This window comes from Arvicola amphibius, chromosome 9 (genome assembly GCF_903992535.2).
Source record: "Arvicola amphibius chromosome 9, mArvAmp1.2, whole genome shotgun sequence".
Classification (NCBI taxonomy): Eukaryota; Metazoa; Chordata; class Mammalia; order Rodentia; family Cricetidae; genus Arvicola; species Arvicola amphibius.
In genome coordinates, this window is record NC_052055.2 from 38,849,331 (window position 1) to 38,872,582 (window position 23,252).

Below are 23,252 nucleotides of genomic sequence, written 5' to 3' on the forward strand. Positions count from 1 at the left end.
GTTGCCAATGAGTGCAGGAACAGTCGGTGCTCTTAAGTGGGCCATCTCTCCAGCTATTTTTTTGTCTCCCCTCCCCCCCAACAAGGTCCTGCACTTTGCCTGAAAACCTGAAGGAAGCTCTAAATCCTTGCACGGTGCCCTAGGAATGCTGGTGTCATGTGTGGTGTGTGAAATGTATCACTCATGGGAGATAGAGAAGCAAATGGATTGTGGATTCATAGCGTCTGTTCTGATAAACTGCAGTGATAGAAGGGTTGAAAGCTGTAGAGCGGGGAGAGGGAGTCAGGAATGAGTCATCCTTTAAAGGAATCGCAGCCTGACAGATTTTTAAGGAGTACATAATGCTAAATTATCTAAAAGCTAAGGAGGGGGATGGCGGGACAACCCAAAGGTGGTGACTTCATCCAGTGCCCTCTTGTTCCTACGCTCTCCAAAGGGTGCTGCGGCCTTCCACACAAACATCAATCTAGTTCAAATCACATTTCTTCTTTATGGTGCTGGTACCTGAGGCACAGCAGGCCTTTGATTTCCCAGAGCCACATCCCTGCCCTCAGCATTGCATACCTGATATTTCCTAAGAGCAATGCAAGCACCGAGCTCTGTGTATTGTGTATGCATGTCCCTATGGATGCACATGTGTGTGGAGGCCAGAGGCTTTCCAGTTTCACCTCTCCAGCAACATGCACTTTGCTTTTTGAGACAGACTCTCACTATCCTGTAGTAGTCTATACTAGTAGTATTGCCAAGTAGTCCACACTGGTTGGCCAATGAGCTCCAAGGATCCACCTGTTTCTACCTCCCAACACTGGTTTTTTTTTTTTTTTTTTTTTTTTTTTTTTTTTTTTTGGCTTTTTCGAGACAGGGTTTCTCTGCAGCTTTAGAGCCTGTCCTGGAACTAGCTCTTGTAGACCAGGCTGGTCTCGAACTCAGAGATCCGCCTGCCTCTGCCTCCCGAGTGCTGGGATTAAAGGCGTGCGCCACCACCACCCGGCCCAACACTGGGCTTTTAAAGGACTTAAACAAATGGACATGTAAGGTCCCAGAGTTGCCAAAAGCTCAAGAGTCAAAGTACATCTGTGCTGGGAACACAAAAGTGGGAGGCATCATTTCTTACAGGATGGGAGGTGTCGGTACTTCAGGGAGGCAGGCTCGGACAGGAGTCCCCACTGCACAGACTGGGGTACAGACACTCTCACTTACATTTTATTAAGTTCAAGGACTGGTTACAACAAGGGTGGAGGTGGTGGGAAGGTCCCACCCTGCCCCCATCTTCACTGGCACACAATAAATAAATAAATAAACAAGTAGCTGGGAATGAGCAGCTAGAGAGGTGGCACAGCAAACACTGACTTCAAGGGGCGGGACACAAGGGCCCCTTCCAAGCTGTGACAACCATCAATACTGGACAGTACTATGGTGCGAGCCTCTCCATCCCACCCAGGGTCACAGAGGGCCCACGATCAGTTCCTGGATGAGGCTGACTTTCAAGTTGGTCTTTTTGAAATAAGGTCTTACTCTACAACCCAGGCCACCAAACTCAGAGTAATCCTTCTGCCTCAGCCTCCCAAGTGCTGTTAAGTACAGGCATTTATCATCCTGTCCTGCTAGGACCTGGTCTCCTGGCTGATCCAGTCAGCCCAGGATTATCAAAAAGCCACTGTGTCGCAGACTTGTAGATTGTTCTATTTGGGATCTAAGAGGCCAGTGGATCATTGTTGTCCTGATGGACATCTAGAGGTCAATGTCACTTAGCCTTCTGACTGGTGCTCTGGGGTTCCAGGATATGCAAGGTGATCTTTATTTAAGCTCCTACTTGGTCCAGAGGGCCCACTGTGAGACACTACATACCAGTCACTACCGGTAGCTTTCCTTCCATAGGCCTGTTCAGGCCAGGAATAGCTGGAGTTCCCTAGACTTCTGATTGGTCCACAAGGACCTAAGGACAGAGCACTACAGCTCCCAGAGAAGGGAAGGAGCTTAGTTAAGTACTCAGGGTTGGAGAAAATTTTCATTTGGCTTTGGGGCCCATATATATATAATTCAAGAAGGATAGGTGACAGGGAAGGAAATAAGGCTACCTGGTGGGGCCGGGCCAGGATGAACCTTCAAGATGTGGAGGGACAGCTTCTGAACAGCAGAGTGTCCAGCCACTGCTGGGAGGGATATGAGGGCCCACAAACCTTCCTGGATTCCAGCTTCCCTTCACTGGGGTAGACACCTGGGCCAGGCAGCTCATGTTGCCGAATGTGACTCATGGCCTGCAGCCTCCATCTATGGGAGCGGGGAATGGGGGAGGTGGGTTCAGTCCTCCAGCCCCTCCATCAAGTCTGCAATGCTCTCCACGTAGTAGTGAGGCACAAGGTCATGCTGACCAGCTGCCAGGTAAGCCTGGGCTTCTTCGAGGCGTGAGACCCCTGTGAGTGTGAGCACGGTGGTCATGCCACAGCGGTGGCCAAAGAGGATGTCGGTCTCCAGACGGTCACCCACCATCAGTGTGCGGGTGGGGTCCACACTGAAGTCTTCAGTGATGCACTGGAACATGTAGGGGCTGGGTTTGCCCACCACCAGGGCCTGGCGTCCTGAGGCTATCTCCACTGCTGCAGCCAGGCTTCCGGTACCTGCGGGGAGGGAACACTTGGTCAGCAGGAGAGCAGCAGATGAGCCTGACCTAAAGGCTGGGTGCTGCTTGTGTCAGACACCTGAATTCAGAATCCATCACCACTGCTCTGGGTACGCTGTGTGCTTGGTCTCTCCGTCTAACATGAAGGTAGCAATGGCCGTCACCTCCTGTGTATACTCTAAGCCTATGTGTGAACAGGCCTATCCCATCAGTTCTGCCTGACAGCTGTGTTTGGGGGCAAGCCCTTCAGCCTCCCTTGACTTTCTCTGAACTGTGGTAAGATGGGAATCAAGTAACACTTCCTCCGGAGGGATGCTGTGGGCCTCACAGGGAGGCACTTTGTAAACGGAAAAGCATTTAGAGAGCCACGGTGGTTACTGCTCTGAGAAGCCACGATCCTGGTGTGGAAAGTTGGCACAGCCCGCCAGGAATGCAGCAAGGCACAGAAACGTTCACACCTCTGACCCAGTCAACCTTGCAGGGAAAATGATCCCCTAGAGAAAATTCCAACTGGAGACAAAAAGCTACACGCTTGAAGATGTCTGCCACCACAGTGACCATGGGAAGAAACCAAAGCTGGGGAAGGAGCCCGGGAGCCCGACAATGGGAGGTCTGTTTAGAAAAGCACAGTCCTGGTACCAGCATCCCACCAGCACCATCCTGGTGGCACGAGCTTGCTATCCCTGCCCACAGGCATGTCCTCGTGCCAGAACATCCTGCCTTTACACCAACAGCCATAACTAAATGAAGAGAAGCACCACCACTTACTCAGTGTACCCCCTGAAAGCCCATTTCACGGACAAGAAAGCTGAGGCTCTGTGACATTAAACCTGCCCTGAGGGCCAGGTGGTGGTGGTACACACCTTTAATTCCAGCACTTGGGAGGCAGAGGCAGGGGGATATCTGAGTTTGAGGCAAGCTTAGTCTACAGAATGAGCTCCAGGGCAGCAAGGGCTACACAGAGAAAACGTATCTCAAATCCCTACCCCCACTTACTCCCCCCAAAAAGGGAAAGAAAAGAACTGGCCAGAGCTGAGCTTCCTCAGTGTGGTGGTTTGGATGAGATTACCCCTCAGTCTGGGTCATCTGAACTTGCTCCTCAGGTGGGGGTATCTGAACAGTTTCAGAGGGGGGCTGGCTCTGCAGCCTCCCACCATCTCCAGGGTGCACTCTCAGCTTCCTGCTTGCAGTTTAAGATGTGAGCTTTCAACCTGCTGTCCTAGCCACCAAGCCTGTCACCTCTGGAACTACAAACCCAAGGAAACCCTTTCTCCTGTAAGTTGCCTTGGTCACGGTGTCTCACACAGTGACAAAAAAGGACCTAACAGGGCTGGAGAGATGGCTCAGTGGTTGAGAGCACTGCTTGCTCACCCAGAGGTCCTGAGTTCAATTCGCAGCAACCACATGGTGGCTCACAACCATCTATAGTAAGATCTGGCACCCTCTTCTGACCGTCAGGCATTCATGCAGACAGAACATTGTATACCTAATAAATCAAAAAAAAAAAAAAGGACCTAACATACTCGGGAGCAGCACAAAGACTTGCATTCAGGAGCCTGAGGCAGGAGCTCAGTGAGAGGCTACACTGGGCTACATACACAGCGAGACCCTGTCTCAAAAACAAAACAAATCAGATGAATTATTTATAACAGAGTACCTTCTGAAAACCTGCAACCTCCACTAATTTTGCTGTGTTCTTGAGGTGACTGTGGCAATTGGCACACCAGCCGACGAGGGAGTGTTTCTACCAGATATCATTCTAGGGATATAAATCAAGGTCCTCCCTGTGATTAAAATCTCTTACTTTACCTCAGCCTGACCCCAAACACTCAGGGCCTCCTCGCACTACTCTCACGGATACATCACTGCACTCCACCAGCCTCAGAGCGTGGGTAGGGACAGCAAGAGCCACAGCCCCAAGGCCTTCGGACAAGGAGTTGCCCCAGCCATCAGATCAGGGCAGTAAAGAATCAGGCACCTCCTTTACATGTGTCTACCACCATCCCAGTCCCTGGTTAGAAGTTTCTTCTAGAATGGGAGACTTCTGTGAGTCACCCTCAGGTGTTTTTTTTTTTTTTCCCTCAATGCAACAGGCCCAAGCTGGCCACAGTGGCATATACTCATATTCCCACCAATCAGGAGGTTGAGGCAGGAGGATCAAGAGTTCAAAGCCAGTATGGGTAACCTTAAGATCCAGTCTTGCTGGGGGTGGTGGTTCAATACCTTCAATCCCAGCACTTGGCAGGCATGTCAAGGCTGAGACCCTGACTCAAAACACGAAAGTAAACAAAAAGATTGACCCCAGCTTGTGAGTCTGTTCTTTTCCCAGCTCCCAAGACGGAGCTGGTTCCTGTTGGTCCTCATATCTCATGTCAGTCATTCAACTAAGCTTTACTGAGTCTCCCAGCAGTCACCATGATAGCTGGGCAAGCCTCCCAGTAGGGAAGCCTATGATGATAACACCTCACTCAAGACTGCTGTGTACAATGGCATATTCCTGTATTTGTGGCCATGTCTACTTCCAAGCCCAAGTAAACACGCACACAATTTCATATGCCTGTGTTGATGTTTTTGCTTTTTACTTTTTTTAGGGGGTACCACCCAAATAAATCATACATGGAGGCTTATTCTTAGTTATGAATGCCTGACCTTAATTTGGCTTGTTTCTTGCCAGCTTTTCTTAAATTATCCTGACTACCTTTTGCATCTGGGCTTTTTCCTTTTCTTATTTCTATATTTGTTATTTTCACTTTTACTCTGTGGTCGGCTGGGTGGCTGACCCATGACATCCTTCTCTCCTTGTTCTCTTGTTCCTACCCTCTTCCTTGTTTCTCCTCCTCTTTATTCTCCATGCCCGCCAGCCCCATCTATCCCTCTTCCTGCCTCGATGTTGACCATTCAGCTCTTTATTAGGACCATCAGGTGTTTTAGACAGGCAAAGAATCACAGCTTCACAGAGTTAAACAAAGGCAGCATTACTAAAGTCATACACCTGACAATAATATTCTTCAAGAGGTCTGTGATGAGGGGGGAAGAACTGGAGTGCGGTTTCAATCATTACAAAATCTGATGTCTAAAGGGGACATTCATTCATTTTTCTGTTTGCCTAGCGCCTCCTGATCCTGGGTTACTAGCACACAACCAGCAGGGTTTTTGTTTTTGTCATTTTTTTTTTTTTTTGAAGACAAGGTTTTTCTGTTATCTCTGGCTATTCTGGAACTTGCTCTGTAGACCAGGCTGGCCTCAAACTCACAGAGATCCACCTGCCTCTACCTCCCGAGTGCTGGGATTAAAGGCGTGCGCCATGACCACCAGTTAACACCCGTGGTTTGGAGGCAGCATCACTCACAAGTGTGGAGGCGAATCTGTGTTAATCTGTCTCCTCCTCCAGGCAGTAGGCGTGACTAGCAGGTTGGGTGAGCACAGCTAGGTAGGTATGGAGACAGAAGTCAGGAGGGGTCCAGCAGAGGCTGGGGGATAGCTCCAGTCTCTCTGAGGCTCCTCACACCACTTCTGGGACCCTGGAGAAGCCCTTGCCCCACAGCCTCAACCCAAGCGGAGGGAAATCTGGCTTGATGGTAGCAGGGTGGGGGAAGGGATGCTGCAGCGGTAACCTCTCTGATTTATGGGAAGAAGGCACATGCACTGGGTGGCAAGGGGGTCTCAGGCAGAGCCAGGAAAGGCCCTAGCATCCTTTTTGGCTACACCATCCTAACAGGATGCTAATATCTCCTTGTGCACGTCATCCTGCCCTGCAGCACGCCTCCTCCAGGAAGGCCCCCAGGTCCTCTCCACACACACCTTCCTCACTGCCCCATCACCAAGCTGTGTCTACCTCACTTTCTGCAATGCCACCCAGCAGAACCCCACTGCCTCCCAGGATTTGGCATCAAGGACTATCTGGGCCAAAGGCCAGCAGAGTGGAGTGGCAGATATGTCCATGCCACATCTGTTCTTACCCCATTCATCACTACCCTCTGCTACATCTACACTACACTACATCTCTGCTGCCTCACTCCTACCCCCACTGCTCCAGCCTAGGTGCAGGGCAGAGCATCCCCAGTAACAACAGCCAGGAGTGCCCTTGATGGACCGATGGGGGGGAGGGGCGTTCCCAGGGCCAAGTTCAGGTTCCCCGACTCTATGCTCAGTGTGTGCTCAAGAAGCTCACTTCCCCTCTCTGAGCCTCGATATCTGTAACTGAGAAATGGGCCAACATTCTTATTTTTGGAGCAATCTGGAAAGGAAGAATTAAAAACAGCATTAAGTGGCTTCAGAAAGCGATCAAAGGGCTGGCAGGCTGGCTACATGAACCTCCAAGTCAGGGACCCTGGGATGACCAGCACGATGAGGAGCCCCCTTCGCACCCAGGCAGGGATGCTCCGAGGTTATGTAACTCCAGAGGGTTAAACGAGTGGGCTCAGAACTGGAAGTGAGGTCAAGCTCCACGACCCTCCAGTCTCCGCATCGGTCTCCATCCTGCCTTTGCACGCGGGGACCCAGCTCTCCACTCGGATCATCCTTCCAGAGCGGTTCTCCAAACCCACCTGCAAAGTGGGTGGGGCTAATGACAAACTGGCCCAGGAGGCCAGTTCCAGACTAGGATCCCATCTGCAATTCCCTAAGCCAGTGAGCTTCGGCTGGCTCGTTTGTCAAACGGGTCCTCGACCACTACCCTTCACGGCGGCAGGTGCAGGAATTGTGAGACGCACGTCGGGCCCTGCACATTTCCCCGCGCCCAGCCCCACGCTCACCGGGGGTCCGGCTTCCGTCGCTGAGCGGGTGCCAAGGGTCGCGATCGGTGGCTACGAGCAGGCAGTCGGGGTCGCGCAGGTGCGCGCACGCCTCGCTCAGCCTGGCGAAGGAGAAGTGCTCGTCGTAGCCCACGAGCACGGCGCGCACGCGCAAGCCGTCGTCGCCGGGGTCCCCCGCCAGGCGCAGCCCCGCGGCACGCAGCTCGGCGCGCAGCCCCTCACCACCCAGCACGAACACGGCGCCGGGCGCGTCGGGCGGCCCGGGCAGACGCTGGCACAGCAGACGCGCGGCACACAGTGCTGAGCTGAAGAGCTGCTCAGCGCGCAGCCCCGCGAAGCCCAGGCGGGCGAAGCGCAGCGCTAGCTCGGGCCGCGCGCGCCGGCTGTTGTTGCTCACGAAAAGCGTGGTCTTGCCCGCCCGCGCCAGCCGCTGCAGCAACTCGGGGGCGCCCGGCACGGTGCGCTCGCCGTTCCACAGTACCCCGTCGCAGTCGAACAAGACACCCTGCGCCTGGCCCAGCACGTCGCGCAGGGCCGCGCCGCTCAGCCGCTCGCAGCGCGCCATGCAGCCGGCTGGCCGCTCGCACGCGCGCGCCGTGCTCACTCCGCGGCCACGGGTCAGCTCTGCCAATTGGCGCTCAGGAAGGGCCGAGGGCGGGGCTGCGGCCGCACGCCTCAGCCAATGGCGGCGAGAGTCTAGTCGAGGGCCCGAGCCGATCCCGAAGGAGCTCGGAGGAAGGGGCGGGACATGGAGAGCCAGCCTGGTCTGGAGCGAATCGCCGCGCGCTTCTCAGCCAATAGAAACAGAGGCCAACTAGTTGCTAGGAGGACAACAGGCAAAGAGAGAGACTTTGCCCTCGGAACCATTGCCGCTGTGGTTCTATGCAGAGTCCCGAGAAACGTGAGGCTGTGGTGGAGCCAGGCCACAGTACCGGTGTCTTCTTAGACTCTGGGCTCTTGGGCCAAGCCAGTGTTTCTTGGGGCCCTCTGGCTGTGCTGTAGAGTCCCCGGGGGAACTTGGTGTTTTATGTAGGTGTTTGTTTGTATAATTTACATTTAGTAAGATGTGTAATCTTTAATGTACAGTTTGATGGCTTTAGATAAATGCATTTCAAAACACGAATGCAGGGTCAGTGAGAGGGTTCAGCAGGTTGACAGCTCCTCACGGTGAAGAGAACATACTCCTGCAAGTTTCTGGCCTCCACATGCGCATCCTCGTGTAGACACACTCAAAATAAATAAGTGCTAAAAAAATTCTAATACACAAACCTAAGAAAGGAGCCCCGATATCTGATTTTATGATTTGTCTATGTGTGACCTACCCTGGACATTATTTTGGTTGACAAGGTGTTCGTTGTTCATATTGTTAATGGGGCGACCTGGCCGCCTAGACACCTATTTTGTAGATGAGACCTTCAAATCTGGTGAGCCTCTGAATTACCAGTAATTCAGAGTGTGAGACCAGGAATGAATGGGGACCTGTACTGTCACAATTCTGTGGTTCTAAGCAGAGCTGTCCAACCTCCAGAGAAAATGAAGCTGAGCCCAGCGGAAATCCACTGAGTCTGTCATTTCTGCCTGCAGGGTCTGGCACAGAGCAACTCAGGAAGGTCATGGGAAGGCGGATCCCCGCTCGTGGGAAAGCTGTTCGTGTGTGTGCCAATAGTGCTTTGGTCTTCAGAACAGAGCGTGAAACTTCCCGACTGTCTCAGAGGAGTAACCCTCGATCCTAAGAAGCTGAGCAAACTGTCCTGGGTGGGAGGAAGGACTCCAGGCTTCACAGCTAATCTCAAATATTTCATCTCAGTCCCAGGCTTTGCTAGCTGTGATCTGTGCAGTCTCTTCTCACTGGCCTCGGTAACTTCACCGGCAATGGTGCCATTACCTTGACGAGAAACTATTATATGGGAACCATACAAGCAGCTCTGAGAAAGTGACAAGCATATGGCCCGAGAAAGGAAGCAGAAACTATGACCCCACCCCTCCTTGTGGAAGCAGATTATTCTGTATCTCCAGGAGAGAAAGCTGTCGCTTGGCCAGTTGCTCCAGTTTCGTTAAAAATAATTTATTTACGAGCCTTACAAAAATACATTGGCAAGAGAAAAATAAAAGTCGTGTAGGAATGGGCACGTCCATCCTTCCTTCTGGTAGCTCCCTTGAGACCCCTGCCAGAGAGTGGGGAGTCAGGTGGGAGCCCCCAAGCTCAAAGTGGAAGAGGAAAAGGTCAGAAAGTAGAGGGCTGACCTGAGCCCTCCTAGCCATGGGGGCCGACCCAGCAGGCACCCCGGCACAGGGCAAGGGCTGTCTTGGGAGGACAAGGGAGGCAGAGAGAGGGAGAGAGAGGGAGAAGGAGGGCACACTGAGGATGTCTCAGGCAGGAAGGCCTGCTCAATCTGTCTCTGATGTGAGGACCCTGGGCCGGGGCTGGGGTGGTAGAACTGGGGGAGTGGGATGCCCACCTACAGTCTCAGAGCCTTCCCTGTCCTCTGTAGCCCCTCCCTGGTCCACCTGAGCAGGCATGTTTGAAATGACCAGGCCAGGGGAAGCTGGGCTGGGGGAGCCTGGTAAACGCCGGCTCTGGCGCCGGGCAGGCTGTGGAGGAACAGGGGGTAATGGGGGAGGCACGGTGGGGGCCCGGAGGCTAGTGCCCACCAGACGGCGTGGCAGAGCTTGGGGAGTGCCAGGGCAGCCAGAGCCAGGGGGCAGGGATGGAGCTGGAGGAGATGAGCGTGCACTGGAGGGCTGGGGAGGTGGCATGGTAGGCCGCGCTGGTGCGGGGCGCTTGGCTGTGGAGGAAAGGAAATAGGAAAGTTAGAGGTTTGTGTGTCTGGGTACATTCCTCCTGTGTGGTGGGGGTGGGCCACTTTCCCCAATGGGTTCTTGTTATTTAGTAAGTGTCTCTTCACTCCTCCTCTGTTGTCCTTAATGTCTCAGCTTACAGAAGATGCCCCAGCCCCCACCACAGTAACACTGTCACCATTCCCAGTTTCGCTGGCCTCTGAAACTATCTTGTCCATTTTCATTTTACTTGGCCCTTACTTGTGCCTCTTCTTCGAACATAGACCCAACATGGCCACTGGTCATCACAGTCTAGGTGTCACGCAAGCGTGGAAACACATCTGTGGACTAGATAAATGTCACCTGTCCCTGCTAACACATGGGTCATGCGTGTGCATGCCTCTCAGAAGCCTCAGGTCTTCCGGAAAGCTTCGACCTTGTGAGGCAGCTGGGGGGCTAAGTGGAGTCGAGATCAAATCTCTCCCTGGCTCTCTGCACTGGGCTGTTTGGGGTGACTCGTTTGCTTCCTGGGGCCCATTTCCTCACTGGTAAGAGGGAGTGAGAGCCCCAGCCTCCCACAGCTGCCAGGGCCAGCTCCGGTGACTCCAGCAATCCCTGTCTTCCGGGTCCCCGTGTGGTCTGCTGGCTCCTGATGCTGTTCTCCTAGCTCTATTGATGCAGCCTGCTCTAAACCCCCTCGGGGCCCGAGGTGGGGGCTCCCAGTGATCTAGCCCCCACAAGGATCCTTGTTTTCTTACCTCTCCATTCTGGACCAGGTTGACATATAAGTCAGGAGCCTCCAGGACTCCTTCCAAACCTCTCTCTTCCCTCTATCCTTAAACACAGTTTTGGCCCTATGTTTTGTAGTCCTTTGGGCTTCTGTAGGGCTGGAACACCCCTCACGCTCACACTGGCTAGCTTTCTCTCGCCCTTTCTGTGTGCTGGAGCCTGGCATGCTCCCTGAGCTCCCAGTCCATGCAATTCTTCAGGGTCAGAGCAATTACAGTTTCTACTGCACAGGAGGGTGCTGAGGCAGGAGCATCACTTGCCCAAGGGATAAGAGCTAGAATCTGGGTCCAGAGTGCCAGGCTGCAAACCCAGAGCATCTCACTCCGGCTACTGTTGGCCTTTCTGGTGGTCCAAAGACACGGGAGGACTAGGGTTGCCAGCTCTCTGGCTCTTCTCTCCCACACCCAACTTACTCCTCCGAGTCATGTCCTCTGCTGAAGCAGCCGTTTCTGTGGTGCTCCTGCTGACCTTGGGAGAAGCTGGCTTGGACAATTCAGACTCTGTCCTGTCAAGGGAAGAAGAGGGGCAACAGTCAAGCTTGGCCATCTCCTCGCAATTGTCTAGAGTCTGACATAATTCCAAACTGGCGGGTAGAAGGACTTGCTCCCCACTGCCTATGGCTGTATGGAGACTCTGTCCTTACTTTCAGTCCCCTGGTAGATACTTCTAGGATTGGTGGGAGTCTGTGTCCTAACTTGACACCACCAAGAGTCACATGCAAAGGAGGAGTCTCTACTGAGGGACTGACCAAATCAGACGGGCCTGTGACCATGTCTGTGGGGAACTGTCTTCATTGCTGACTGATGTGCAAGCCTTTAATCCCAGCATTTGGGAGGCAGAGGCAGGCAGAACTCTAAATTTGAGGCCAGCTTGGACTATAGAGAAAGCTCCAGGACATTCAAGGCTACACAGAGAACTCATGTTTTGAACCACGCCCCCCACAAAACAAAACAAAACAAACCCCAGAAAACAAAACGGCTCCAAAGAGCAGGAGACTTTGACTTTTGGGGCTGGAAAGATGGCTCAGCAGTTAAGAGCACTGGCTGCTCTTCCAGAGGTTTTGAGTTCAATTCCCAGCAGTCACATGGTGGCTCACAACTATATAATAATAAATAAAATATAATAATATATATATATATATATATATATATATATATATATATATATATATAATGAGATATGGTGCCCTCTTTTGGCATGTAGGCATACATGCAGGCAGAACACTGTATACATAATAAATAAATCTTTTTAAAAAGAAAGGAAAAGAAAGAAAGGAAGGAAGGAAGGAGGAAAAGAAGGAAGAAAGGAAGGAAAGAAGGAAGCAACCTGCTTGAGACCTGTGACAGACTGCTCCCTGGAGGTGCAAGCCAAATAAGCCCTGTTCTTCCCAAGTTGTTCACCACAACAGCAGAGAGCATCTAGGACAAAACCATGACTGAGCTATCATCTGGCGGACAACCCACGAAGTGGGAGGTGGAATGCCAGGTAACCTCCCTGCCTTGGCATCCCAGGTAGTCTTTTTCTCTTTTTTGAGACTGCCTTGTGCAGCCCAGGCTGGCCTTGAATTTTCCATGTAGGGAAGATGATCCTGAGCTCCCGATCCTTCTGCCTGCACCTCTCCAGTGAGAGCCTATAGGTTAGCACCAAGTCCATGCTATGCAATGCTGGGGCTGGAACCGGGCAAACACTCTACCAGGTAAGGTGCACCCCCAGACCTCCATGCGATCTTTAGGGGATGTTCTGCCAACAGAAGTCAGAGAGCATGCGAGCTGAAGGAAATAATCCATGAGAGCCCGGATCCTAGGGGGCTTCTTTTCCCCCCGTTGCAGCTCTTCATACTGCCCGAACACTGCCTCATCCCACAGCAGAGCCTGAGTCCAGCTTGGCATCACAGGGCCACTCTCTCTGCCCCACCCATGTCAAGGGCTGAGAGTGGCATATGTCTGCCTCATCTGAGGGAGTACATGGCCATGGTGTGAGCCACTGAGGCCACTTGTCTGTGCCACAAAACCCTTCTAGACTTAGAGAATTGGATACAGGACAATTATAAAGCCCAGCCATCCCCTCCCAATTCCCTAAATTCCCAGGGCATGAACAATGCCTGGCACATAGTAGGTGGTATAGAAATAGTCATGCAATAAGGGAGGGAACATGTTTAAGGCTAAGAGCAGGCTCCTTCCACCTACTCCAACCAGTGGGACCAGATACCACCATTCCATCCCTAAGTCCCCAGAGACAGTACCCAGGTGAAAAAGTCCATGTGGCCAGGGAGAAGATAGTCATTCTACTTAGCCCTTACCTTTCTTTCACAGGCATTGAGGCTGGACCTGGAGTGGCAGCTGGCACAGGTACAGCAGGTGGCAATTCTTCAGAGGTCCGTTGGCTACTGACCTTTTCCTGAGGGGCCAGGGCTGAGAAGATGCTTGATACATTGAAGTTGATATCTAGAGGCAGAAGGAACAGGTGTCAAGTTCAGAGCTTTCGCCAGCCTGACCCAAGGCTACTCGCTTTCCCTGAAATGACGGGATTGCTCTTGGCCTTCTCAGTCCCATGGGCCAGGCAGGACTGTTCCCATTTCACAGATGAGAAAACTGAGGCCCAGCATGAAAAAAGCAGCTTCTTCTAAGCCACAAGGAGGGTTTGTGCGGGAAACCAAGGACTGAGAATGAGTTGAAGTCCAGGAACGAGGTGGGGGGGGTGCCTCGAGATGATATGAAGAAAGGACGTCACCTCCAGGGAAGAGGGTGTCTGTACTCTGTATCAGCGCCTCGACCACACCCACCACCTGAATTGAGGACACAGAGGCTGCATCTAGCTGGGCCTGGTCCCTGGCACAAAAGAGAAGCAAGAGTTTTAGTGACCCTAGCATCGTGTGACTCCGCTGAGCATGGCTGATGGCATATGTATAGCTCCTGTTCCCCATCTCCCACTCCTTCACCTATGACAGACATCACTCATCAATTCTGGGCTCTTTCTCCACAGTTCTTTTTTTTTTTTTTAAATATTTATTTATTTATTTATTTATTTATTTATTTATTTATTTATTATGTATACAATATTCTGTCTACATGTATGCCTGAAGGCCAGAAGAGGGCGCCACCCCATTACAGATGTTTGTGAGCCACCATGTGGTTGCTGGGAATTGAACTCAGGACCTTTGGAAGAGCAGGCAATGCTCTTAACCGCTAAGCCATCTCTCCAGCCCCCTCTCCACAGTTCTTGAACTGATTGCCCCCACTAAGCAACCACAATTCAGCACACGGGATGAAACTTTGTCATCTGTCTGTGGCCTGAAGCGTAAGGACGATCTCCTGAATCACCACACCTTACAGTGTGTAAAGCATTGCCCATCTAATTCCCACAGCAACTCCCCTTAGAATGCATAGAAGCTCTCCAAGGCCCATGTCTGGAAGGCTGGGAGTAAGGCTTCCATCATCCTTCATAGTTTCCAGCACCCGCACCAGGTCACCACGTAGGTGCCCCATCACTACCAGGCTGGTGACTAGCTGGGGACAGGCTCCTGTGCTCACGGCCCTCACCCTTCTTTCTCAGGAGGCCACAGCAGGTTGGGGCCCAAGACAATGGCGATGTTGCTGGGTGTCATCTTGTTCACTTCCTGCTCTTCTGCCAGCAGTGCCAGGAACTTCATCAGGTACCTGGGTTGGTGGGTGGCAGAGGGTCAGAAATGCTTACCAATGCCCTTCAAGGCCTGAGAACTTCCTACCCTTGGGTTTCCAGAGGGGAACAGATAACACACCGTATGGTTAACTTTTTACCAGCTAAGTTCCCTGATCTGGTTTTTTTTTTTTTTTTTTTTTTTTTTTTTTTTTTTTTTTTTGAGGGTCAGCTGTATGTGAGAGGAGAAGCTAGTCTGAGAATCTTCTGGCTGCCACAGGCAGTCGGGACTGTCTCCAGTGCTGACACCGGACTGAATGCCCAGGGTCCGAGACTGGCAGGGGTGGGGTCTGAAGCCAGGCAACATGGCTTCACAAATGTCAGAGGTTTGGCTTGTTTGTTTTGTTTGCCTTTTAAGACAAGGTCTCCTAGCCCAGTTTGGCCTCGAACTCTCTGCAGCCAAGGATGACTCTGAAGTTCTGATCGTTATGCTTTCTCTAACTGCAGGCATGCACCAATACCTCCAGTTTATAGCGTGCTGAGGAGTAAACCCAGGGCTTCATACGCTGTAGGTGTACTAGTTAAGTACTCCACCAACAACTACACCCCCAGCCAGATTATCTTTGCTTAAGACAGGGTCTCACTCTATAACCCAGGCTGGCCTCAAACTCAGCCTCTCTTGTGCCAGTTTTTTGGCACAAACTGGCTACATTTGTGTGTTCCGGGATACAGTCTAATATAAAACAACGGACCAGGACATCACAGGTGAGGTTCTGTGCTCAGGCACAACACAGGGTTAGAGTCAAAACCAGAGCTTTGTGGGGCTGGGTATACAGGGGTGGGCCAGGGCTCACCTGAGGTTGTTGAAGTTCTCTTGGGGCAGGCGGCTGCAAACACCATGAAGGGCCTCCAGGCGAGCCCCAGGCTCCTTCAGGCTGGAAAGGGAGACTCACCAGTGAGCCAGCCCAGGGCCACATTCTTAGCGCTTTCACCTCCCCACACCCCTCAACCCGACCTCCTCACCTGGCTGCTCTCAACCAGTCATCATAGAGGTCAGAGGTCATCAGGGGCTCTGGCAGCTCCCGGAGATAGGACTTGAGAGCACCTGAAACAAGGCCAGAGGAAGGTGTAAGGCAGACCCCCCAACTCCCACTTCTGTGTGCCTGAGGACCCGGCGCTCTCCACTTGGAAAGAACCTCCAGCTGTATTCTACTAACGTGTCTAAGTCTGATAGTTTCTGTGGGTCACAGGCCCTTTTAGCACAGAAATTAGAAAGCTTGTCCTAAAAATAAATGCACATACATTTCAAGGGTTCATCACAGATCTGCATCAGGAACTCCTACGTGCCTCAAGGTGTTTCTTTGGTAGGATATCTCTGATAGTGTTACCTTAAGCAGCTCTGCCCAGTCCCACCTTCTGCCTAGAGTTCCCAGTAGATCAGGTACCTGCCACAGCATGGGGGTCCGAGCAGAACTCCTCTAGGCTGTGGGGATCTGAGGCCATTGTTTGCTTGAGGCGCTTCAGCACAGAGGCCCCAGCAGCCAGGCGGAAGAGGCCCTGGGGTGCAAGAAGGGACATACTGTGTGTCACAGAGAGGGGGGCAGGAGCAGGCTGCTGGCCTTCAGTGTTCCCCACGCCTGGTGGTCAGAGATGGCATCGTGGTGTCTGTGCACCCTCCCAGTGTCAAGGTCTGGAATTCTGAGCACAAGGCAGGGCTGGGAAATGGCAGTGTGTGTGTGTGTGTGTGAGAGAGAGAGAGAGAGAGAGAGAGAGAGAGAGAGAGAGAGAGAGAGAGAGAGAGAGAGAGAGAGAGAGAATGTGTGTGTGTGTGTGTTTGTGTGTGAAGCGGGAGCTGGAAGAACAGTAGGGAACAGAAGTCTCATGGGGGGAAGTCTCAGTATGATTGGTGGGGAGCCTGCAAAATACTCGTTGTTGGGTAATTTTTCACCCAGCAGTCTATCTTCGGGAAAGGCATGTAACAAGGACTGGACTGGGGACCTCTGGTTCCTCATGTGACTCAGCACATTTACTTTTTGCCTCTGTCCCCCGCTTGCCAAACAGAGCCAATGAGAAGCCCCACTCACACCCAGGGCCACTGGGATTAGTAAGTAGAGCAAGGACAGCTCAGTTACCTGTGGCACAGTGCCAGGTCCCTGAAATGCCAATCAGTGAGTCAGAGTCAGTTTGGCAATGGGAGGTTACGCCTCCCCCCCGAGAGGGGAACTATGGATAGCAGTGTGTGGGAGGCATGCGGCCCTGCCAACCCCCATGCCTCAGCTCTCACCTCCTCCTGCATGCCTTCTGATAGCAGCATTAGAACGCAGGCCTCAATGGGTAGGGCAATGTCACGACCCAGCTCTTGCAGGTGGGTTCTCAGGGATACCCCATATACCCTGGAGATGGGGGTAGCCGTCATCAAGGGGGGGAGATCTGTGGAAATGAGACACATCAGTGGCCTGGTTTTTCCAGCCCTAGGCAGTAGGGCCAGAGCAGACAGGGCACCTCCAAGAATCCGCCTTCCAGCCTACTACACAGCCTTCTAGTCTACCTCCTGAGTCTGCCCACTTCCACTGCCCCTCGAAGTCCAGATTCCAACCTTCTAGAAGGTCTCCTGGCTCCTGTTCTGTTCTTTCCCCACAGCAGTAGAAGTCCACCCACGAAGACCGAATCCAGTCTTCTCCCAACTCCCATCTCACCCATGGCTCCCTCTGTTTTTCTGGGTAAGGAGCAAACTTTTTTTTGTTTGTTTTTCCAGACAGGGCTGTCCAGGGACTCTCTGTGTAAACTAGGCTGGCTTTGAACTCAAAGAGATCCACCTGCCTCCGCCTCCCGAGTACCAGTATTAAAGGTGTTTGCCACCATGCCTGGCTAAGGAGCAAACTTTTATAGAGCGCTAACTATTCTACGGTAGGAGGTGTGAGGCTGGCTTACTCACGTCCCCACCTGATTGGCTGTGGTTGTCCCTCAGCTCCGCTAGAGCCGTGTCCAGTGAAGTCAGGGACCTGCGATGGTAATCAGCCTGAATTTCCAGGAGCTGTGGGGACAAAGGACGTCCCCCCGGGGAAATGAGGGAAGTGGAGAATTCCCCAGGGCTCTTGGAGGGGGGGGTCCCAGAAGTCCTTCCCTGTGGCGTCCACCCTGATTTCGGGTAGCCGGAGCTGGGTCATGGGCTCACATGAATGAAGTAGTTGGCATATGAGTCCTCCTTGGTGGCAAAGTGGTACAGGTCGGCCAAGTACTCATCCTTGGAGACAAAGGGGAGAGGGCAGGTGAGGCTGGGGGCTGGCAGGGAAGCTGACAACTGGAAAATTAGCTGCCCAGAGCTGAACAGCTGTGCATGGAAGGTCCCAGTCAGCTTTCTGGCTTGGCCAGGGGCTACACTTTGGACTTTACGATTTTCAGTTCTTATTTTTTTAATTTTTTAAAAATATTTATATATTATGTATACAATATTCTGCCTGCGTGTATGTCTGCAGGCCAGAAGAGGGCAGCAGACCTCATTACAGATGGTTGTGAGCCATCATGTGGTTGCTGGGAATTGAACTCAGGACCTTCAGGCAATATTCTTAACCGCTGAGCCATCTGTCCAGCCCCGATTTCCAGTTCTTTACATTGGGTTCTCAGCTCCTTAGCACAATCTGTTCGTATTCACCATGCAATCATCCTTCACCCACCCTTCATCCACTCCCTTCATGAATGCCTTTCATTCATTCATTCATTTGGCAAGCATCACACTTGCTTTGCTCACTTATCCAGCAAATGCTAACTCTCTCAAACAATCATTCATTGTACAAATGCTCTTCATTCATTCAGCAAACACATTCATTCATTCATTCACTTGCTAAACACCAAGAGTCCCAACAACCACATCCCAGCTGCTAACGCACTTGATAAGGATGGCAGGGGCTCTGGGTCGTGCTCCACTATGTAGATGCTGACCCCTAACTGCCTGGAACTAAAACTCAGGGCTGCCGAGGCCAGCCTGTCCTTTCTCTGAGCTTCAATTCTCCCACCTGTCAAACGGACAGGCTACCCGCACCTGTCCCCTGTGTGGCGATCCCAAGTGACCTCACCTTGCACTGCTCCACCTTTCTCTTTAGCTCCTCCTCTTCTTCCTTCAGTGTCTCCACCTTGTTGGCAGTGGCGGTGTGGCTTGGGCCGCCACCCAGGCCTTGGCTGCTCCCTGAGTTCTTGGCTGCCTGGCTGAGCCTGGGGAAGGTCCCAAGGTGGGTGGTCACTGGCCCCATTGCATGGCCAGAGCTAAGTTTCCCCTCCATACACGTAATCACACAGGACTCTAGGGTTTATAGAGGCAAAATAGAAATTCCTTGGGCCTCTGCCCAGCCTAGGCCAAAGTGCTGTAGGGCTCCCTCTGGTGGTGTTCCTGGTGATCACAGCAATCCAGCTCCAGAATGCAGAATAGGAGCCCTACAACCATATAAGGATCTTGGAAACGAGTGGTTTCCTTAGTTTTGGGGTCACCTGTGGCACAAGGGAGCACATGCACACCCTCACATATATATGTCTTTCCCACATGTGTTCCCAAGGACAAGCATGGCCACAAGTACCCAATGGGCCTGGAAGAGCCCTACTATGGCTTGGCCTGGGTTCAGGTACTCACCTGCTCTTGAGGGTGTTCCAGTCGGACACCAGCTTCTGCAGGCTTTTCTTGTGTTTGAGGATGGCAGGCAGCTCCTCCTGAGGGTAAGCACAGGGAGGGTTCAGGGACCTGGGTGGGTGGGACAGGGGGAGCAGGAGGTCAGGGAAGCTGGGGCTGCCGGGCAGGGTCACCTCGCTCAGCCTGCTGAGCGGCTGCAGGACATCTCTCTCCAGGGTCATCTCGAACTCAGCCAAGATTCGGGCCAGCTGGTTCTGGATGGCGCAGCTCATCTCCAAGGCCTTCCTGTGTGCAGAGACCACAATAGGTCAAGGCTTCCCTGGCCCCTCACCTCCACCTAGAAATACTTGACGGTCCCTGTCGTTCCATTTCCTGCTTTCTCAGGTCTTACTGACCTGGACAGTGCTCCCAGATTGGCTACCCTTTTGCGGCAGACACCGTGGCTGATATGACCCCCTCATGTTTGCTGGCATCCTCTCTAGTGAAGGCCAGGTCCCCATTCACACTCACCCCATGGTAGAATCAGGACCCACAGATCCCGGTCCATGCTCACCCCATGCTAGAATCGGGGTCCAGTTCTTTGAAGCTTTCCGCCATCGTGGTGGAAAGAGCCATGAGAGGAAGCTTCTTCTGCAGGGAGGGTGGGGTGAGCCACCGTGAGTTTACCAGTCTCCCCCACCCAACCTGAGCCCAGAGCACCCGGCCACACCCACACTCCAGCAGAGGGAGGAGCCAACCAATCAAGTCCATAGTCACAGGTAAAGTGCACGAGAGTGTGTGTGTGTGTGTGTGTGTGTGTGTGTGTGTTTGTGAAGATTTCCAGCCTACCTGGGGTCCTTCCTCCCTCCCTTCCTCCCTCTCCAGTTACTTGACTAGGCAAGAAGGAATGATCAATCCCAGGAAAAGGGAACTGGAAGCTATTCCAAGGTCACACCACAGCAAAGAGAGAGAGCTGCCCTTGTGGCTGGGAGGAGGGTGGCCCGAACTCATTCCCTGCCTTGGGTTGTAGGTGGTTTAATCTGGTCACCATCTAGTTCATGCTCTCGGAAGCTGCCTACAGCCTTACAGCCAGGCCCAAGAATGACTGATGCCTTCAGGGCAGTGGAGAGGGTGTCAGAATCCCTGAGATTGGGACTGGATAGTTGTGGGAACCCAACCCAGGTCTCTTCAAGAGCAAGTGCTTTTCCTGAGCTAAGCCTCCAGCTCTAGTCACATGAATCTTTAACCATCCCCATACTTCCACCTGGAGTTATGGAGAACACGCCAGAGGGACCACAGGGTTACTTTTGCCACTTGTTAGCTATGTGATCTTGGGTTAGTAAATTTAGGTCCCTGGTCTCTCATTAAACACAAGCGACTTGTACAAGGGACTCTTGCCAGGGCTGTTGGGAGACAATGCTCTGGCAGTCTTAGCAACAGTCTGGCAGGAGTCAATAAATGCTGCCTGTTGAGTAACCACAGTGAGCATCCTCCATCCAGCTCATATGGGCTCCGCCCACCTAGGACGCCTGGGGGTGTGCTGGTTTGGAGCTGCAGCTCCACCCCATCCCTCATCGCTCAGGAAGACCCCCACTTACCACCCGCTTGTCCATGTCAGCCCCGCTTTGGCCCTGTAGACAGGCCTGCAGCCGTTTGTGAACATTGTGGGCTGCTCGCTTAGCAGGTTCCAGGCGCTGCTCCACCTGGGAGGTAGAGGGGAGGGGGGGGGGAACACTGTAGATTGTAAGGGGTGACTGTTCTGTTGTCTCCCCCAGAGCAAGAATCACTTTTCTCTTCCCTTCTGGAGCGCCCCTGGCCAGCAGGGAATGACTCAACCAGGCCCTCCTCTGCTGTCCCCACCTGTCAGCCTCTGTACTGACAGCCTGCACGGACCTGCCTCCCAGTCCAGCCCGCCCAGGCACGTACCTGCAGCAGGTCCTCACCCAAGAACTCGGCAGTCTCTGGGGTGCTGTGGGGGAAGGGGGCTTCTGCTGAGTCAGTCTGGGTTAGGAAACCCACCGCCTCCCTGTCCCCAGCATATGGCACCTGGGCCCCAGTTCCTTCCAGGACCCACCAAGCCTGGGTGGCCTGTCTCCACCGCAGTCGAAGTACATTCCGTAGGTTTTAGAGGATGCATGCCTGCTTCCTCCTCCACCCAGGGCTGTGCCCTGGGAGAGAGGGTGGACCCGTGATACCGAAAGGGCAGGAGGGAGCTACCCAGGGCTCAGCTTTGGGATACAGAGGAAAAGTTTCTCTTCTTCCCATCCCCCAAATCGTTTGCCTGCCCCGGAAAGAGGAGGTCTAAGCTGGCCCCCAGAACGGGAAGTGTGGAAGCTAGCCTCCGGGGTGGTCAGGCCCACAGGCACACGACATTGGACTGCAGCTGTGGGCAGGTCCCGAGACTCTGGCCAGGGACACATAGGGACATGGGTTCAGAGCATAGTGGCCTGGCTTCGTAGGTGCACGCAGGTGTCTATGTCACCGGAGGACTGGATCAAGTTTCTGGATACTCCCTCCCAAGGCCCAAAGAATGGGGAACTCCCAGGCTGGGGAAGAGGAGCAGAGAGAAAAGCTCCGAGAAACTCCCCAAACTTCCGCTCCCCTAGTTCTCGGGGCTGGGGACCGAGGAGACCAGGGGGTGCCTTTACCTGAGCCTGCGAAAAGCAGAAGCAAGACTTTGCTGCAGGAGGCCCCTGGGCTGGGGGAGGGGACGGACACCCAGCTCAGAGCAGGCCCCTCCTCCCCAGGCTAGAACACTGCCAGTCCCTTCCCCCTGGGTCTGGGGCCCCCAATTGGCTCTGTTCCTCCCCAACCCAGCAGTTAGAAGGGGTTAATTGTTCCCATTGTCCAGAGAGGACGAATGAGGCTCCGGGCAGCGTTCTGGCTCAGGGCGCATTCTGCACCCCGCAGCCTTTCCAACCAGGAATGGAGGTGCCTTTCCCCCCCTCAAAGGCCAGCAGTGCCTGTGCGAACACAGTGGCTTCAGACGCCAGGAAGCGAGGTCGGGGCTCTGGCATGCTAGAGGGCCGCTGCCCAGATGTCCCCGACCTTCCTGACCGGTTCCCGATTCTCCTGCGTCCGCTCAGGTCCTGCGGGGAGACAGCAGAGCTAGAAGGGGGTGACACTCACCGTCCCAAGCTGCCCGTGTGGGCCAGCTGCCGCATGCGGTGCAGCTGCCTCTTCATCATCTTGGGTCCGGACTGGGGGCCGAGGGGTCACCGTGGGGGGTCGAGGCTGGCAACCCCCGGCCCAGCCTGCTTCTCCGCGCGCTTCGCCCCGGATGGGTGGGCGGCGCTCTGGCTTCCTGGGCCGCCGCGCTCCTCTGGCTGGCGCTGGCGCTGGCGCTGGCGCTCTCCTCCCCCGCTCACGACTCCGCCCCCGGCCCCCAGGTCACTCCTCTCTCCAAGTTTGGAGTCTTGCTTTCTCGCGGCTTCCGGGCCCCAACGACCCCCGGCTGGTTGCCTGGCGAGTGTCTGTCGATCTATCTCTCTGCAGTATGCAGGTTGAGTGTGGGATCCTTCTTCCCGCACCCTGCCCCGCTGCGGGGACGGGTGGCGGGAAGCAGGTAAGCCGCTCCTGCCACCGCCGCCCTGGGCATAAACAACCTTTGCTCTCTTAAAGGGAAAAGAAGGCTCTGTGCCTTGAAGAGACAGACCGGGGACAAGCCTTAGGAACCTGTGCAGGCCAGTAACCAGGGATTGCTCCTTGGTGATTTCTTACTCCATACCATCCCGTGGCCATCCTTCGGGCCTGCTAGACCATGACTGGAAACCTGGGCTACCTGGGGCCACCAGAGACTAATGTCCTTGGACCGGTCCCCAAAATTTCTCATTCACTGTGTATAGTGGCCTGATGGGACAATGTCCTGGACCAGCCAATACCACAGGGTAAATAAGATACCCCGACCTGCTTCTTGGCCTTAGAGGTCCTCCACTTCAAGGGTCCTCAGTTTGGACAGTTTATCCTCTATTTGTAAAGCTTTCTCATCCCTCTTGGAAAATGTCCCTGGTCCCTAACCTTCTTTCTTGTCAGGTACTGCTCTGCTCTGAACCCCCAAACCCGATAGAGGTTTTCCTTTTGGAACGTGCCGCTGAAAACT

General features: G+C 53.5%; 2 protein-coding genes across 4 annotated transcripts; both read right to left on the bottom strand.

The window, feature by feature from the left end:
• Positions 1 to 1,181: 1,181 nt before the first annotated feature.
• On the bottom strand, positions 1,182 to 7,939 carry LOC119823246 (pyridoxal phosphatase). Its single transcript, XM_038343143.1, has 2 exons — positions 7,375 to 7,939; positions 1,182 to 2,618 (listed from the first exon to the last, which is right to left on the bottom strand). The coding sequence occupies exons 1-2, from the start codon at positions 7,937 to 7,939 to the stop codon at positions 2,302 to 2,304; spliced, it is 882 nt and encodes a 293-aa protein (XP_038199071.1). The 3' UTR covers positions 1,182 to 2,301.
• Positions 7,940 to 9,435: 1,496 nt separating this feature from the next.
• Sh3bp1 (SH3 domain binding protein 1) lies at positions 9,436 to 22,466 on the bottom strand. 3 transcript variants are annotated; one of them, XM_038343954.2, is made up of 18 exons: positions 22,283 to 22,466; positions 21,080 to 21,122; positions 20,752 to 20,856; positions 19,728 to 19,804; positions 19,348 to 19,459; positions 19,178 to 19,254; positions 18,630 to 18,765; positions 17,732 to 17,800; positions 17,500 to 17,590; positions 16,841 to 16,986; positions 16,002 to 16,113; positions 15,580 to 15,661; positions 15,411 to 15,491; positions 14,481 to 14,597; positions 13,672 to 13,769; positions 13,241 to 13,385; positions 11,355 to 11,446; positions 9,436 to 10,160 (listed from the first exon to the last, which is right to left on the bottom strand). In XM_038343954.2, the coding sequence occupies exons 1-18, from the start codon at positions 22,339 to 22,341 to the stop codon at positions 9,763 to 9,765; spliced, it is 2,040 nt and encodes a 679-aa protein (XP_038199882.1). In that variant the 5' UTR covers positions 22,342 to 22,466; the 3' UTR covers positions 9,436 to 9,762. The 3 variants fall into 3 exon arrangements, with proteins under 3 accessions (XP_038199882.1, XP_038199880.1, XP_038199883.1); XM_038343952.1 differs by lacking the exon at positions 22,283 to 22,466 and adding an exon at positions 21,200 to 22,251; XM_038343955.1 differs by having other exon boundaries at positions 9,453 to 9,539; positions 11,344 to 11,446.
• Between the last annotated feature and the right edge of the window lie 786 nt (positions 22,467 to 23,252).

Coding starts and splice junctions, on each gene's coding strand:
- LOC119823246 (XM_038343143.1), bottom strand. CDS start 7,939: ATGGCGCGCTGCGAGCGGCTGAGCGGCGCGGCCCTGCGCGACGTGCTG. Junction 2,619..7,374: donor CGACGGAAGCCGGACCCCCG/GTGAGCGTGGGG, acceptor CCCTCCCCGCAG/GTACCGGAAGCCTGGCTGCA.
- Sh3bp1 (XM_038343952.1), bottom strand. CDS start 21,267: ATGTACTTCGACTGCGGTGGAGACAGGCCACCCAGGCTTGGTGGGTCC. Junction 13,386..13,671: donor AGACACCCTCTTCCCTGGAG/GTGACGTCCTTT, acceptor TTCTGCCTCTAG/ATATCAACTTCAATGTATCA. Junction 11,447..13,240: donor TCAATGCCTGTGAAAGAAAG/GTAAGGGCTAAG, acceptor TTCCCTTGACAG/GACAGAGTCTGAATTGTCCA.